This window comes from Carettochelys insculpta, chromosome 27 (genome assembly GCF_033958435.1).
Source record: "Carettochelys insculpta isolate YL-2023 chromosome 27, ASM3395843v1, whole genome shotgun sequence".
Lineage (NCBI taxonomy): Eukaryota > Metazoa > Chordata > Testudines > Carettochelyidae > Carettochelys > Carettochelys insculpta.
In genome coordinates, this window is record NC_134163.1 from 12,542,943 (window position 1) to 12,560,712 (window position 17,770).

At 48.1% G+C, this 17,770-nt stretch overlaps 2 protein-coding genes across 3 annotated transcripts in view; one reads left to right on the top strand and one right to left on the bottom strand.

Moving 5' to 3' along the window:
• The window catches only part of ARHGAP45 (Rho GTPase activating protein 45), a 43,867-nt gene extending 36,663 nt beyond the window's left edge, over positions 1 to 7,204 (top strand). Inside the window, exons 20-24 of the mRNA XM_074978602.1 lie at positions 1,382 to 1,623; positions 1,974 to 2,232; positions 3,871 to 3,961; positions 4,369 to 4,807; positions 6,373 to 7,204. Coding sequence (XP_074834703.1) covers positions 1,382 to 1,623; positions 1,974 to 2,232; positions 3,871 to 3,961; positions 4,369 to 4,807; positions 6,373 to 6,421 — 1,080 coding nt within the window. The 3' untranslated portion in view covers positions 6,422 to 7,204. The remainder of the gene's footprint in view (positions 1 to 1,381; positions 1,624 to 1,973; positions 2,233 to 3,870; positions 3,962 to 4,368; positions 4,808 to 6,372) is intronic.
• A 4,807-nt stretch (positions 7,205 to 12,011) lies between these two features.
• On the bottom strand, positions 12,012 to 17,555 carry POLR2E (RNA polymerase II, I and III subunit E). Of its 2 annotated transcripts, XM_074978316.1 has the most exons (8): positions 17,435 to 17,555; positions 16,497 to 16,671; positions 15,559 to 15,674; positions 14,290 to 14,370; positions 14,022 to 14,080; positions 13,756 to 13,834; positions 12,677 to 12,758; positions 12,012 to 12,248 (listed from the first exon to the last, which is right to left on the bottom strand). In XM_074978316.1, exons 1-7 carry the CDS (start codon positions 17,489 to 17,491, stop codon positions 12,693 to 12,695), a joined length of 633 nt encoding a protein of 210 aa, XP_074834417.1. In that variant the 5' UTR covers positions 17,492 to 17,555; the 3' UTR covers positions 12,012 to 12,248; positions 12,677 to 12,692. The 2 variants fall into 2 exon arrangements, with proteins under 2 accessions (XP_074834417.1, XP_074834416.1); XM_074978315.1 differs by having other exon boundaries at positions 12,012 to 12,758.
• Between the last annotated feature and the right edge of the window lie 215 nt (positions 17,556 to 17,770).

The following is a 17,770-nucleotide window of genomic DNA, read 5'->3' on the forward strand; positions in this document are numbered from 1 at the left end:
CCCCAGCATGTTAAAATAGGCTTTTAAAATGGGCCACCCACATCCTCAAACAAGAAATACCACAAGGCAAGAGAAGGGGAAGCAGCTAGTCTCCCTCCCTTTAGACTGAGGTTTGGTAACTTTGCACCTGTTAATGCATTAGGAGCAAAGTTTTATGGGCTGCCTGACGAGATCTGACGCAAAGACCAGGCCCTTCCTAGTCTACAAATTGGCAGAACCTCTTCGAGGGCAGTGGAACTCAGCTACATTACAGCAGACGAGGACATGGCTTGTAGCCCGTACAGAAAGGCAGGACAGCCAACCAAGGGCAAGAGAGAAGTAGACCAACATTAGCCTGTTTTCAAGTCCCTAGTTAGAGCAGTCTGAAAACCAGGGAAGAACAATAGGAAGTCCTCACGATTCATGAGACAGGAAGCCTCCCTGTCATCATTTAGACACACCCAAGGGAGCAGCACAAGGGCTGCAGCTGAAGCATCAGGATGCCCTGGAAACAGACTTTTGAATGCCAATAGCCCCAACACTGCCCTCGGGCCCCCAAGATGCTGAAAAGGAGCTCCATGCAGTTTGCAAAACAAGTTTGCTTTCTGGGAACACTAGTGACTCCCTGCAAATGTCCTTTGCCAGTCTCCTCGCAGCATTGCACAGTGGTTTGCCTGCTCAACTTCTGAGACGGCTGTGGCGGGAGGCTCCGGGTCTGCAGGGCATTGGGAGGGAAGGTGCTAGTTAAATCCAAAGTACTGTGATAAACGAATGTATAATTTGCAGGAATAAATGGCAAGGATGGGGCTGAATTTACATGGCCCAAGGTCTCTAATGACATAGTCCCCAGCAAACAGGGGAGGCTGAGAGACAGAGAGAGATGTCCTTTCCTTCCCTCACCATAAGAGCATAAGAAGAGTCATTACTGGGTCACACTAAAGGTCCATCTAAGCCCAGCATCCCATCTGCCGACAGTGGCCAGTGCCAGGTGCCCCAGAGGGGGTGGACTGAAGACATTGATCAAGCAATTTGTCTCCTGCCATCCATCTCCAGCTCTGACAAACAGAGGCCAGGGACACCATTCTACCCCCTGGCTAATCGCCTTGTATGGACCTAACCACCATGAATGTAGCTAACTCTTCTTTGAACTCCCTTATAGTCCACGCTGAGGGTATCTCAGGAGTGTGTGTGAGGTTTCCTTGCTCATAGCCATGAACCTGCTCTTGCTGTAGAAAGGAACTGAGTTTTCTAGGCTTGGTGAGCTAGGACAGGTATCAGATTCAGGATGGAGGGGACCACCTCCTGTTATCTGAAGCTACTTTACAGCTCTTGGCTCTGGTGAGGGCTGAGTCTATGCATTTGCCATTACGGAGCCATTTCCAACTTCGGTTCTTTCTTGAAGCTGCCAGAACCCATCATGCCGTTCCGACTGTACAATGAACTCATGGGCCTGGCCAAAGAAAGCCTGCAAGGTGGGGGCGACACCAAGACCAAGTCTGGGAAGGGAGGTCCCGAGCTGGTGGACAAGGGAGCTGAGACGGACAAGATGGTGGTGACCTTGGTGACCAAGCTGAAGGACTTGCTGAAAGAGCTTCCACAAGAGAACCTGGCCACACTGCAGTATATTGTGCAGCACCTGAGAAGGTGAGGAGGGGGGTGAAGAGAGCTTGGGGGTGTGCCATTAGTGATGTTTCAACACCTGCCATGCCCCTCTACTTCCTTGACATGGAAGGGTAAGGGTTCAGGCCAGCCTTCCCCACCAAAGCAGAGTTCCTATGAGAACAGCTGAGTCCTCTTCCGCACTAGCCAGATGGCATTGTGTGGGAGGAAAGAGCACCACTCCATCACTCCCCCTTAAAAGTGGCATTGCTGCCTCGCAGGCAGAGCCCCCCTGCTGCTGTACAAGTTCCATCTGTCCCTACACCTCCAATCCAGGCCCCCCCACATCCTGCTCCCCCATCAACATGTCTTTTCCTGCTCCCTGGCTCCTTCAGGATTGTGGAGGTAGAACAGGACAACAAAATGACCTCGAGCAACCTGGGCATCGTCTTTGGGCCGACACTGATGCGGCCCCGGCCCACGGAGGCCACCATCTCCCTGTCCTCATTGGTCGATTACCCGCACCAGGCGCGAATCATTGAGGCCCTCATCATCTTCTACTCCACCATCTTCGAGAACAGGGGAGCCACGCTGCTGGCTCGCTCTGACGAACCAGCTGAGGAGTCCAAAGAGAGGACGAGGAGCTCTAGCCAGGTGGGAGCTGCTCAGACTGAAGTGCCAAGCCCTACAATTGGGATAAGGGGGGAGCACTTGTCTAACAAGCCCTTCTATTTCTCTTGCACCCTTGGGCCTTTTGGGCACAGGAAGAAGAATGAGGACAGGGCACAGTAAGAACAAGCTTTAAAAGGGGGAAGTAACCAGCCCCTGACAATGGAAGTAAAGCCTTCTTTCTTACTAGGGTAGACCCATCAGAAGGGAATGGAGGGAGGTGAGTTGACCATGCCCTACATGCTGCAAGGGAGGAAGGAAGGAAGCTTCCTTGCCTTGCCTCAGACCTGTGGTGTCCAACACACTAGCCACATGTGGCCATTTGGCAGTTGAGCGTGGCTAGTTGCCTTGAACAATAACAATATTTTCATAATAATGTGGCTAGTTCACTATAGTGGCTCCTGCTTCTGAGCTGGTTGGATGCCACAGCCTTAGATCTTAGTCCATCCTGTGCTCTTCAGTGCCTTGAGCTACCTCTACTCTCCCTGCTTGCTTATCAGCTGCTATGTGCCACAAGGGATAATGTCTACACTAGGAAATTAGGTCGCATGGGTTAAGGTTGATTTCCTAGCACCTGATTTTGTGAAGTCGAGGGTGTACGTCCAGCCTTGTACAGAAAGTCGACAGCATGTGTCCCATTAAGTTTGGCAGGTTGTCAGCAATGCACTGTCGGTACTTACCCCACAGCTTGTGAAGCCCTACTACATTGTGGGTTTTTGTCCCAGTGCACGATGGAGAAAGATGTGCCCCTCCCGTTATAAACAAACGACAAAAAGTGTTTTGGTGCCATTTTTACATACCCTTGCACCCACCCTTGCAAGCCCACAAAGCTTAAAGCTGCTGTGGAAGTGCTGTGGTATGTTCAGAATCTCCCGTTTCAAATTAAATTCCTCTATGTCGTTGATCATCATACACTTCCAAGTCATCCTCGCTCTACCCCTCTTTCTTGCTGGCTTTTCTAGCTTCCAACTGAGACACATAATTACAACCCAGGCTTACCGCATCCCCAGCCAATGATGTGTCATACAGATTATCTGCAACAGAGAGCTCGCTTTAGCCATTTTTTCCCCAGCGGTCTGACTTCACACAACTTTTTGAAGTATCATTCATGCCAGGCCCGAGAGCTGAATTTTAACCAGGATTCAGCCAGCTGCCTTCTCTGGGGACAGATTCTCAGGCAGCTCTCCTGTTAAGATATGCTGCCCTGAAGTGTGTTTAAACACACACACACACACGATGCCTGGTGGTTGTTATTGGGTAGGAGGTTATAATTTGGAGCAGGCCCAAGCAAGGATCAAGGACACTCAGCCGTACAAACATTCAGTGAGAAAACACGAGGTGGACAAGACAGAAAAGGAGTGGGATGATGGATGGATGGATCTCCCTCTCATTTTAAAATACTGGCTACTGAGACAGACTCACCCCCCTTGTGCTTTTGTTCCTCTGAACAGTGTTTCATGACCCATAACCCATATAGCCAAAGAGGCAGGTAAGGGAGCATTGTGAACTGCCATTAAAGGACCTTAATTTATATTGAGAACAGCTAATCATTGCAATGGCCCTTTCCTGCCTCTTCTCCTACCTCCTTTGTTCACCTTGCTGCTTTTCTACCTTCCCTCATAGGACAACGCACCTACCGTCTCACACAACAACATCCCGTACCTAGACCTGCCCTCGGACAAGAGGGATGCAGAGAACACAGACCCATACGCAGGTGAGTCACCACTGCAGGCAGGCCCTGCCCTTGCCTCTGCTGTCCTTATGAAGCACAGTGCTTTCCAAAGATACTCAATGAGGCCAACGTAGTGCCACTTCCAAGCTGGCCCAAGGCTGAGAATGACTGGAAGTTATCACCAGTGAATTCTGCAAGCTGAAAAGGCAGGAGTCCATGTTGCCATCAGTGCTGGTTGGCCATGGATCACTCTCAGCAAAGACGCTCAGGGCTGAATAGACAAAGGATGACAGAGTTTCACGTAGCAGAGATCCCGGAGCTATTGGTGGCAATAACAGAGTTAATATAAAACCCTTCCTCATCCTGACAAGAGGTTCTTGGGTACCAGGGTCCTGCAAGTCCCATTGGGTGGAGCCAGAGGGTTACAGAAAGTCATGTGTATCCCACAGAATCTGGAGACCGCTCGCTAGATTCTGACTCGGAGCTGGAAGAGGGGGCAGAGCTGCTGGCTACCGACGAGGGAGCCCCAAGGCAGCAGCTGGCAAAGCAAGAGAGCGAGACAAGCACAGACGAGGCTCAATTCTGCGATGATGAGAGTGAGGGGCAACTGAGCAGGACCTGCAGTGTGGGCCAGTCGGATGTAGAGTACCCGTCTTCCCTTCACCACAGCCAGGGCGGGGAGGAAGAGCAGAGTGACCCGGAGGAAGAGCCCATCTCGGAGAGAGACAGAAAGGCAGGCCAGCCAGAGAGGCCACTTTCTGACTGTAATACAAACCAATCCAACAACGCACTTCTGTCTGAGCACTGTCGGGGGCACCGGCTGCTGCCCACTGTGCGGCTACGGGACGGCACAATAGTGGTGAGATCAGCCAGCAAACAGCAGCCCAGGTTTGTCTAGGCCGTCACACCAAGGCTATGCCATGGACCACAGAGGCTACTCACACGCAGCTAAGCAAATGGCATTGCTGTGCATATTCAGGGAAGGGTCAGTTCCAGCACAGCCAAACCTCAGGGAGCTAATGAGGGTTTTGTATGTTGGCTGCAGACAGTAGAACCACCGTGAGCTAGTGACTGGAGCTCCCATACAAACCCCCTCGGCAAAGACGCTGTCTTCGCAGTGCCAGCACCTGAGCTCAACAGCAGCTATAGCCATAAAGCATAGTCCCACTCAGGAGGATTTGACTTTGCCCTGCTGGATGGGGATGTGACACAGGCCCTTGCTGTCCCTATGCTATGCTGCTGCAGAGGTTTGAATTCACTTGTATGTAACTAGCTCTTCAAGAACAGAAATGCAGATAGTGAAGCATCTAATCTGCTGCAGCAATGACTGAAAACTTCAACTGGTCGGGCTAGGAAGGGACAGTAGCAGTGCTTCGCACACAGCCAAAGCGGTGTTTTAGACAACGCTGTCTTTTTTCCACTCAAGTCTAATGAGCCCAGATGACAGAGTAAAGATCTTGTATATGTACGAAGTTTAAGTTCTCAAATCACTTTGTACCATGTGCAGCTTCTGAGACGGCACACAGCAGGCAGAATGCCAGCAGCATGAGAGGGACAGCTTTTGGGCTGTCTCCTGCCCCAACTTCCCACAGGTGTCACCCCAACACAGGCAGCCGAATCAGTGGAGGAAGGATAAAGCTTCTAGAGGGAGAGGAGCTAGGTGTGGCAGGAAGGTGGAAGTCATTCCTGCCCTCTTACATAACCTCCCAGGGTAGGGAGGGAAGACACGCTTGATGCATTGAAGCCTTGTATGCTGACATGATGCACAAAAAAGGCTTCCAGCTGACCATACAGGCATGCCAGCCACAGCTAAGTCAACTGCCAGAACCCTAGCAGTACTGGGCAACCCAGGACTTAACTAGTGACCTGCCTTTCCAGACCGAGCAGGGAGGTTTGTACAATTGCCCTTATTTATAGTTATTTTTCTGCTTGGCAAGGTGGTAGATGACGTGGCATAGGCGCTGCCAGCTGTTGACTTACTGCTGTGAATTAGCTTGGAGAGCGCCACAGCTCAGGCCTCTTTTCTCATGCCTTTCGATTGTCAGGGTCCTGGGCTCCGTCCTGCAAATTATTCTACAGGCCAGTCCCCTCATCTGAGCTGTTCCTAAAAGAAGCTCAGACTGTCATTTCAACAAAAGATGAGATAATGGTGCTGAGAGCAATGGAAATCCATGCCTCAGCCACTCCACAGTGCCTCTAGTCTCCTGTTACACCCTCTGTCACAATTGACAGGACAGGCTCTCTTGAGTACAACAGGAATTGTCTGAATTAAGCTACAGGGCATCCCAGTGTAGATGGCTCCTAAGGTGACTTGTCACCATGTGCTCAAAGCCAAAGCTGGCAAAGGAGCTTGAGGGTTAAACCAATGCAGGTGAGATGGTTTTAAGGGCTGAATGCGCACAGAGATTTTAAAGCAAGAGCTGAAAATCACTTCCTCGTATTTCCCACCCCAGCCTGTCCTCAGGCTTCCCTCTTTCTCTTGCAGCAGTTGCTAAACCCTGAGCAGGGAACCAGATAAACAGACAGCACCAGATCTCCAGCTGCGTTTAACTCACCTGTGCTGATGGGCTCACGTGAAGCAGGTAGTCACAACACTCCCACTCCCAGCATGCATATTACCTCCAAACTCGGAGCATCTGCTGGCTGCTGTGGTCCATTACTGCTTTCACCAGCCCACCAACTCTCACATTTATATATAGCCAAGTGAACTGAGTGCAGCAACTCTGCTTTGAACACCACCTCTCTCCACCCCTGAACAAGTCTCACTTACCCCTCTGCAAAGGAGGTGTAATTAGCTCCTTCCCAGCCCTAGGCATGTTATGAAGATTACTAGATTCAGCCAAAACCCGAGCCTGCCTGCAGGTTTCAGCTTTCCACACAGTGTTTTCAGCCAATGCATACCACTTGCTATCATAGAATCACAGTAGAACAGAGCTGGAAGAGACCTAAAAAAAAAGCCATCGAGTCCAGCCCCCTGCTCTAAGCAGGACCAAACCCATCAGATCAGCCCTGCCAGGGCTTTGTCGAGGTGAAACAAACACCTCCAGGGATGAAGACTCCACTACTTCCCTAGGTAGACCATTCCAATGCTTCACCACCCTCCTAGTGAAAAAGTTTTTCCTAATGTTCAACCTGGACCTTTCCAACCGCAACTTGAGACCATTGTTCCGTGTTCTGCCATCCGTGACCACTGTGAAGAGCCTCCCTCCAGTCTCTTTGCAGCCTCCCTTCAATAAGTTGAAGGCTGTTATCAAGTTCCCCCTCAGTCTTCTCTTCTGCAGACTAAACAGTCCCAATTCCCTCAACCTTTCTTCATAAGTCATATGCTCCAGCCCCCAATTACTTTGGTTGCCCTCTGCCGGACCCTCTCCAGTGTATCCACATCCTTCCTATAAATGGGGGCCCAGAACTGGACACAGTCCTCCAGATTTGGCCTCACCAAAGACATATAAAGAGGAATAATCACTTCTCTGGATCTACTGGCAACACTCCTCTTGATACAGCCTAATATGCCATTAGCTTTCTTGGCTCCAACAGCACACTGTTGACTCATGTCCAGCTTCTCGTCCACTACAACTCTCAGATCCTTTTCTGCAAAACTACTACCAAGCCAGTCAGACCCCAGCCGGTAACAAGGCTTGGGATTCTTCTGGCCCATGTGCAGGACTCTGCACTTGCCCTTATTGAACCTCATCAGATTTCTTGCAGCCCAGTCTTCCAATTTGTCTAAGTCAGTCACTTGTGCACAGGGGGTCATGCACACAAATCTAAGAGGAGAACTCTCGTGGCTATATTCTGCTTCTCTGGACTTGTGCTCCCATAGAACACTGCTCCCTAGCAGCTTCAAAATAAAATAAAATAAAAACAAAAAAAATCTCAAAATAAAAAAGGAATTGTATAAAAAATGGAAACAAGGAAAAATTACAAAGGCTGAATATAGGCAAACACCACAAGAATGCAGTAGAAAGATTAGAAAGGCTAAGGCACAAAATGAGCTTAAACTAGCTTCAGGCATAAAGGGAAACAAAAAGGCTTTTTATAAATATATTAGAAACAAGAGGAAGACCAGGGAAAGGGTAGGGCCACTGCTCAGTGAGGAGGGAGAAACAGTAACAGGGAACGTGGAAATGGCAGAAATGCTTAATGACTTCTTTGTTTTGGTCTTCACTGAGAAGTCTGATGAAGGAATGCCCAACGTAGTGAATGCCAGTGGGAAAGGGGTAGGGTTAGAAGTTGAAATAAAAAAAGAACAAGTTAAAAATCACTTAGGAAAATTAGATGTCTGCAAGTCACCAAGGCCTGATGAAATGCACCCTAGAATACTCAAGGAGCTGATAGAGGAGGCATCTGAGCCTTCATCTATCATCTTTGGAAAATCATGGGAGACAGGAGAGATTCCAGAAGACTGGAAAAGGGCAAATATAGTGCCCATCTATAAAAAGGGGAATAAGAATAACCCAGGAAACTACAGGCCAGTCAGCTTAACTTCAGTGCCGGGAAAGATAATGGAGCAGGTAATTAAAGAAATCATCTGCAAGCACTTGGAAGGTGGTAAGGTAATAGGAAACAGCCAGCATGGGTTTGTAAAGAATATATCTTGTCAAACTAATCTGATAGCTTTCTTTGATAGGATAAAGAGCCTTGTGGATAGGGGAGAAGTGGTAGATGTGGTCTACCTAGACTTTAGTAAAGCATTTGATACAGTCTCTCATGATATTCTTATAAAAAAAACTAGGCAAATACAATTTAGATGAGGCTACTATAAAGGTGGGTGCATAACTGGCTGGATAACCGTACCCAGAGAGTAGTTCTTAATGGTTCTCAATCCTGCTGGAAAAAGTATAACAAGTGGGGTTCCGCAGGGGTCTATGTTAGGACCGGTTCTGTTCAATGTCTTCATCAATGATTTAGATATTGGCATAGAAAGTACGCTTGTTAAGTCTGCAGATAATACCAAGTTGGGAGGGGTTGCAACTACGTTGGAGGATAGGGTCATAATTCAAAATTATCTGGATAAATTGGAGAAATGCTCTGAGGTAAACAGGATGAGGTTTAATGAAGGACAAATGCAAAGTGCTCCACCTGGGAAGGAACAATCAGTTTCACACATACAGAATGGGGAAAGACTGTCTAGGAACAACTACAGCAGAAAGGGATCTAGGGATTATAGTGGACCACAAGCTAAATATGAGTCAACAGTGTGATGCTGTTGCAAAAAGAGCAAACATGATTCTGGGATGCATTAACAGGTGTGTTGTGAACAAGACACGAGAAGTCATTCTCCTGCTCTACTCTGCGCTGGTTAGGCCTCAGCTGGAGTATTGTGTCCAGTTCTGGGCACCGCAGTTCAAAAAAGATGTGGCGAAACTAGAGAGGGTCCAGAGAAGAGCGACAAGAATTATTAAAGGCCTAGAGAATGTGACCTATGAAAAAAGGTTGAAAGAATTGGGCTTGTTTAGTTTGGAAAAGAGAAGATTGAGGGTAGACATGATAGTGGTTTTCAGGTATCTAAAAGGGAGTCATAAGGAAGAAAGAAAACTTGCTCTTCTTGGCCTCTGAGGACAGAACAAGAGGCAACGGGCTTAAACTGCAGCAAGGGAGGTTTAGCTTGGACATTAGGAAAAAGTTCCTAACTGTCAGGGCAGTCAAACACTGGAATAAATTGCCAAGGGAGGTTGTGGAATCTCCATCACTGGAGATATTTAAGAACAGGTTAGATAGATGTCTATCAGGGATGGTTTAGATAGTACTTGGTCCTGCCATTGGGGCAGGGGGCTGGACTCGACGGCCTCTCAAGGTCCCTTCCAGTCCTAGTGTTCTATGATTCTATGATTCAGTTAATGAGGGCAGGCCGCATTTCAGAAGCCAACAGATCCATTGAGAAGAGGCTGCATCCCAAGGCTATTAAAAACCGTAGTGCCTCAGGTGCTTTCTAGCAGTCCCACAGGCACTCTTCCTTAGCAACTTACAAAAACCATCAAATCCCTGTTCATAGCTTCACCGCCAGAGGGCACTATACACAGCACATAGATTAAGTAGACAACCTACAGCACTATCGGAGGGGTAGCCGTGCTAGTCTGAATCTGTAACAGCAACGAAGGGTCCTGTGGCACCTTACAGACTAACAGAAAAGATTTGAGCATGAGCTTTCGTTAGCACAGACTCACTTCATCAGATGCTGGTCTTGGAAATCTGCAGGGCCAGGTATAAATACGCCAGAGCAAGGGTGGCGATAACAAGGTTAGCTCAGTCAGCAAGGGTGAGGCTTACTACCAGCAGTTGATCTGGAGGTGTGAACACCAAGGGAGGGGAAGCTGCTTGTGTATTTAGCCAGCCATTCGCAGTCTTTGTTTAAGCCTGAGCTGAGGGTGTCGAATTTGCAGATGAATTGTAGCTCAGAAATTTCTCTTTGGAGTCTGGTCCTGAAATTTCATTGCTGTAGGATAGTTACTTTTAAGTCTGCTACTGTGTGGCTTGGGAGATTGAAGTGCTCTCCTACGGGTTTTTGTATGTTGCCATTTCTGAGTTACAGCAGGTAACTTTGACAAACTGAACCTATTCAGGCTCAATGAATGTTTGAAGACCAGAAACTCACAGAGGTTTAGTCTTCTAACTTCCATGGATGCCACTTTGAGATGCTTAAAATAAGTCTGGGCTCTGTTCCTGCCCAGCAGGGGTCACCAAAGCAAGCCCACCTTGGGCCGACCTACTGCGCTGAATGGATGGCCACCTCACAGGTTTGGGGTGATAATTACACACTCTTGCATTATGAAAAACAAAGGCTGTGTTGTTCAGCTAAGAGGATCAATAACTTTTGAAGCAAGTGGAAAAGAATCAGGAACCGGTGATCCCCGTCACATCGATCTCAGAACAGTTTCTTCTAGGTAAAGAAATACAGCTGCTTGAGAAGTGGAGCTGACTGGTAGACAGAACAAAGGTCAAAGCAGACCACAAGCTGCTTTGGTTGTAACTGAGCTGGAACACTGAGACTACGCACTGCGCTGCCCTTCAACAAGACGGTTACATTTTACAGCAGTTTGTTTCCAGCCTAGGAGGATTCAGAAATGCTTCACTACATTCCTGTCCTACTGCTCACCTTAGCCAGCATTGTGTGCGCATGAACAAGTGGGAAGAGAGAGTCTGTATTATGAGTGCTGTGTTTGTGCTTAGCATGGTGTCACGCATCCTGTATCTGTATATTGTTCTGTGCCAAAGATGGAGCATGGTTATCTGAATGAGGCCCAACCTTGCTGTAAGCAGCAGTCTTACCTGGTTTGTACTCCATATAAATTCACATGCTTCAAAGAAATAAAAAAGTGTTCCGATGAGCATTTTCAAGCTAAACAGCAATGTGTTTGAACATCCCTTTATTGGCTCTGCAGTGCCCAAGAGCTAAGGAGAGAAGACTCAACTGCATGGTGGCATCTTGGTTCCTGTGCAACAAGTTTCTAATCTGATACTAGGATGAATATGTATCGATAGGAGCAGCAACATGAGGCAGAGCATAAGACCAGGAATTGGGGATTATGAGTTTTATGATGCTACCACCAACTTGCTGTGTGACCTTAGGCAAGTCACTTCTGCACCTTAGGCTCCCTCACCCATAAGACATGCCACATAGGGGAGCAGGAAGAGGCTTGTGAGTTGGGGGAGAAACACACTGAATTATCTATGGGAAAGGCATCAGCTAAGAGTTAAGACAGGGGATCTGAAACAGCTACAGAATTAAGACAGCACTGGAACACCACCATGCATAACAATTTAACCCACACAGCTACCTGGGAAAGATGGACTCTCCTTGTGGGTAGGAGTGGTTGGGATAGAGGAAAGCAGCAGTGTCTCTCTATGGGCTCTATGGGGTTGTTAGCACAGCTACCTGCCCACTGGCAGGCTTTGCTGCAGAAGGATGCCCAACTCAAACAGCAGCCCAGAGAAAAGTCCAGCTCAACACAGATGTGAGAGCTACAGCTCAACACACTGGGAGCAGGCTTCATTAGAACACTTACTGACTTGAGGTGTTAGCATAGGAAGGGGGAGAAATCTGGAAACAGAGGTGCCAGGAGACTCTGCTGCAGAGGAAACTGGAGAAACACTCAGCACAAAACCTTTATTAAAATAAAATTCCATTAAAAATTAAATAGCACATGGCATTGAGCTTCAGTCCAGTCAGGCAGCTTCCAGACAGCAAGATAAACAAACGAGAGCAAACCCCCTGCCATGGTGCTATAACTTGAAAGCACACTCTAGGGCCTGGATTTAAGATGACAGACAACCCAAGGAGTCTGAAGCAGAGCCAGACAGGGCGTTGATCAGGTTTCTGCTTCCACACCTGGAAGAAAGAATCTTGAATTTCTCTCGAATTTCAGACATAAACCTGACCCTTGCACTTCCGCTGAGCAGCTGCAGTCTGCGTCCTGCACCCTGTGTAACCCCACGTTCAAAGTGAAGGCGCCTCTCGCTCCACAACGGCAAATGTCCTTTCACTAACCAGAGGTGGAACATCTGTCTGACGTAAGGAGAGGCTTATAATGTGCATGGACATGACTGCCCATTTAGTCCACCCTTTGGGCAAGGGGCAGGGAAGTTCCTGCCATAAACTGTTTGGGGGTTTGTCCAGTTCAGTTTGAAATGTCTCCATTTTCACTGGAGAGATTTGTAAGGGCGAATGTGAAGTGAAGTTACAGCATTAACTTCTGACGTCAGTCAGCAATATCACAGCTAGGCAGCCCCCTCAGCAGGGAGGCGGATCCATGTTACCTGATGTACACGCAGACTACTGAACCAGTCGGTAGGTGATATATCGCCCTGCAGTCTCACTAGGTCTTATGATCTTCACCACCTACAAGGGCAACAAAAGCAGCATACAAGCAATGAAGAACAGCTCTGAATTTTGCCTGGCAGGGCTTCCCAGCTGCAGAGACTGGCTTAGGTGCAGAACAATCAACCTCAGGGGGCTGGGGGGGGGTGTGTGCGCATACTGCTTGTTCCTTAACACTGAGGGAGGAGACAGCTGCCCATAGTTAGGGGACATCTTGCTAGAGACAGATTACACAGATGTACTTGTGACCCACGAACAAGTGAGTGTAGCGGTCCATAGCATCGCTAGGGGTGTAAAACCCAGCAGATGGTCTATAAAGTGATGCTTGACACACACTCTGCCCCCGCCCCCCCCCAGCAATGCTCCATGTGAGAATGCCGTACAACTTACACGCACCTCACAGTAGGTGCAGGGAGGTCTGGCGATAGCTCGGTCAGATTAGGATACAAATACAAAAGCCTTTAAAGCAGTTTTTTTTTTTTTAAAGTATCAAGGGGAAAGAACACACACACACAGTGGTCTCCCCTTAATGAGAACCTTGTCACAGCTCTCTATTGGAGGGATTTCCTACACTGCCCATCAGCACATACCCTTAGCAGGGAAAAGGCTGAGGGTTGAAAGGCAAAGGCTCAGCTCCCATGCCAAAGCCCATGAGGACTTCTCATTCAGATGCAACTCTCCTGGGAAGGAAACTCTTCCAGGATGAGGTATCAGCAGAGCCATCTGAAGACCCAGTCCTGGGTGTGCTACACATGAGAAATATGGTAAGAACCGTGCCCTACAACTCTAACCTGACAGGCAGAGAAAGCATGGAGGGCTGTGTCCTGCAGTCACGCTGTACAGCTTCCACTACCCACGCTAAAGGTTACACACAAAGGAAGGAGGAACCCCCACATTTGGTACCAGTTATGACACCTGTTTATCCCTATTCACAGGCCTCAGTAACAAAGGTTTCAAGAGGTTCTGTCTTGCTGCTCTCACCCAGGGGCCACCTCTGTCACAGTGCTTTGCTCCTTACCTGCCCTCGCTTTATTCCAAAGTATCTGGCCACAGGATCTCCAGCCTGTATCCTGGGGAGCTGGTTCTCTCTCAGCTTACTGAGAAACACAGTGAAGGAAAACCCACCACCAGAAGGGTTATCATTCAGCCCGGCTTTACCCCAGTAAGAAGCAGGGCCAAGAGAACACATAACAGTCTATTGTACACACCACTTGCAGCATCAAGTGTGAGCCACTTCCATGCAGATAGGGGAGGGATAGGCATTCAGAGCAAACAAAAGGATACTATCTGGCTAGTAATTCAGTTACTTCTTCCTTTGTCATGACCACGTGCTCTGGAACCAACTGCAAACACAAAAGCAGAGTCCGATCAGAAAGGTGAACAGTTATTTCCTGTGATGATCAGGGCTAGTACACAAGTACAAGATGGACTGAATGGCTCACTCTGCCCCAACATTCAGAGACCCAAAATAGACAGTAAAAACTTTTAGGGGTTGATTTAGATGCAGATAGGTCCCTGAACTCACTCCCTACCGCTCAAGAGCCCAACTCACCTCGTGCTCCGTGATGTTGATCAGCAGCTCCTGCTGCAGGAACTGTTCCAGGATGTATTTGGGAGCCATATCTACCAAGGACTGAAACAGAAAAGATTTTAAACTTCAGCATAGAAGAGCTCCCAGACATCTGGCTAGACAGGACCACTTCGGATTGAACTGAACTTCAGTGAGCACCAAACACTACAGCCAATGTATTACCACAGTGACATCAATTATAGCTATAAACAGATCAAAGGGTGAATGAATCTCTCAGTCATGATGCTAAACACACAAGTACTTCTTCCTTTGCTCACTGCCCCCAGCCTCTCTTCTCCCGTTGCTTAAGCACACTGCCCACTTATTTCAAATCCAAGGTCTTATTTCTCCATCGTTGTTTCCTCTTACTAATGCTCCTCTCTCGCTGACCTTCTTTTCTTCACCACTATCTCTGCCTCTTTTGTAAACTACTCTTAGTCCCAAACACCCCAGACTATAAAAACATTGCGGCAAGGAACAGATCTTATTCTCTCATACAAACAACTGTAGTATCTAGGTACTAATAATTCTTTAACAGAAAACTTTAACAGAAATTAAGGTTTCCGGATGGTAACTCACACCCTTGCAAAATCCAATTTAGCTAAACTAAACTCAGGGTACATCCATACTTACCAAAAGATCAACCCAGTCAGATTCAATCTTCTGGTATCTGATATCACGCATCTAGCAGAGATGTGCTAAATTTAACCATCAGAGCTCAAAAGGCAACCCTGGTAATCCTCATTCTTGTGAGGAGTAAGAGAGGTCAATGGAAGAGTTTCTCCCACCAACCTCCCTCTGTGAGGATGGCCTGACAAGTCAATCTTAAGATTAATTGATTCCAGCTATGACATTGTAGCTGGAATTATGTATCTAGGACTGACTTTCAGGTCCAGTGTAGACCTGCCCTCAGTCCCCTTACAGCTAGGCAGGCATTCCATTCACATTGGACATGTGTGTGTACAGGTAGCTACTGAGTACACTTTACCTAAATATGTTAAGACGCCATCCTACAATGCTCATGAGCCTTATTACCTGAGGGTTCCACACCACCTGCAAGCACACAGTGCCCCTGTGTGATGGGCATCACAACACATTGTTTTGAAGAGGACAAAGATAAGCTAAAAGGTTAGTCCAAAGGGGCAATCATCTCTGTGCATTTGGTACCAAAAATCCCCCAGACGCATACAAGAGTGTATCAGTCCCCATCCTACAAACTCCCAAGCAAACTTACGTAGGATAACCACCTACCTGCTTTGCTGAGGGAGTCATGCCCTGCTGCACCACAATAAGAGCCCTGGTGATGTTCTCTTCCTGCATTCTCTGGCAGTACATCTTGATTGTCTTTATCCCAACCTTGGGCTCCTCTGGGAAATAAATAAGTCACATGATACCATTACACCCAGCTGTGGTAAAATATCTGCATTTTATTCACCTTTATTCTGCAGCTTGTCTCAGAACCACAATACTAATGCATCTGTATTCTTTTCCTGAGTTTCTAATAGCCTCCCCTTCAGCATGACACACTGCTGCTACTCAGAGCGCAGGCAGCACATTGCCCCTGCAGTTTCTGGAAGCACAAAGCAGTTTAACTCAGCACTGTTTTCATTACTGGCTAGTTAATTCAGAGACAGCATTGGACATGTGCCACCTGTCCAGATGCAACAGAATGTACTCCATTGCATCAAGCAAAAGAATGAATGACAGAACAGATGTACAGCCAAGGGGCCAAAAAAATACTTCTGTAAATCTCTTGAGATTGCAACCTTTAGAATTCAGCCTGTTCAATCTGTACTTGGCCAAAACTCTCATTAGCTTCAAGGGATGTTTTGCCTGAGTAAAGCCAGCAAAATTGGGCCTCTAAAGCAGACATCAGAATACTGGGTGGGGTCAATGATCATCAGGAATTTTCTTGAAGACCTTCTGAAAGACCCTCACAATCAGTGGGACCCTATATGGTGCTAAATGACCATCCAACCAGGGAGTTGTTCTCAGGACCCTGGCACTTCAGAACTGACTCTCAGAAAGCTAAGCTATCCCCTCCACTTAGTTTTCTCTCAGCTAGTTAAATGCCAGGCAAGAAAATCAGTTCCAGGCTGGTGCTGGCACCAGTTTAGGACAATCTTTATTCTATATCTTTACTCAGACTCCTGAGGTCATCACATGGAGCATAATAGCACCCTACTCACCAGGAAAGAAGACAAACATCTGATCTGTGGGATCATCATTATGGGCCACCAGTACCGTAAGGTCAGTCCGCCGTGGTCTCCCTTCACTAGGCTTATCACCAAATTGGGCTTTAAACTCTTCCAAAGTCTGATCCAACTCATCCTGGGTCACCAGATAGCCCCGATCATGACACAGCTGAGGACAATACCGCTGTTTACTTGTGATGCATACAAGACATAGATGCAGCTTTACAATCCCCATCTTGCCAACACAATTTCACAAACAGCAAAGCCTCCCTCACCCAGGTTCTTCCCACTTCTAGTGCCTGTACCAAAGTTAATTTGCAGCTTGCAGTGCATCTCTGGTCTTTAGATTTCAGGCTATTTGTGGTTAGGCTATCATGCCTGTACAGCAAGAAGCACAACAGAGCCCAACCTACTTGTGGTGTTGAACCACAACAGCAATATAAATGCTTAATATTTTTAACCACCCTCTCTGCTCTTCTGTCCTAGAGAAAATACCTTCAAGAAAGACACTACTGCAACAACAGAGTCCAGAAATCTGCAAAGAGCCAGCTACTGCTAAGCCCTTGCATAGCTCCCAGTGCTTTTGCACTTTTCTCTGGAGCCGGTAACAATCAGGTTTTGCACTTTAACCCTGACGGGTGCCTGCCAGCTGAGGGTCTCAAAGTGCTGAACAGACAGCAAAACACCCAGGCCCCCAGCAGCACAGGGCGGTACCACTGCGCCCATTTCACAGATGGGGAAGCTGAAGCTCATTCAGAGAAAGGGCTCAGACGAGGACACCTGCGGAGCCTGGAGCAGGCCGGAACCCAGGACTCCTGTCACCCAGACACACTCCCACCACCCACCCGGCAGGGGACAGGACCCAGGCGTCCTGGCTCCCACATGGGGGTAGGACCCAGGCATCCCCTCCCCCCTCACAAGCCGGCTCCCACCTGCATGATGGTCTTGCGGATCTTCCAGAGCCGGTAGGTCTCCTCCTCGTCGTCCATGGCGCAGCCGCCTCACCGAGGGCCTAACGAGCCACTGCGCAAGCGCCGACACCACTCCCGCGCCGGCGCAGATGCCTCTTCCTCCAGCTGAAGACCCTCGAGTAGAGGTGTCCGCTATAAACGCCTGTTAACGCGCAGGTCACCCCCACTCCGCACGCGCATAGTCATCCTTTTCGTTGCTGCCCAGGACTGTGTCCAGGGAAATTATAGTTTCATATTCGCTTTAATTATTTGACCACAGATATCAGGCACAAGGACGACAAGCACAGAGGTAGCAAG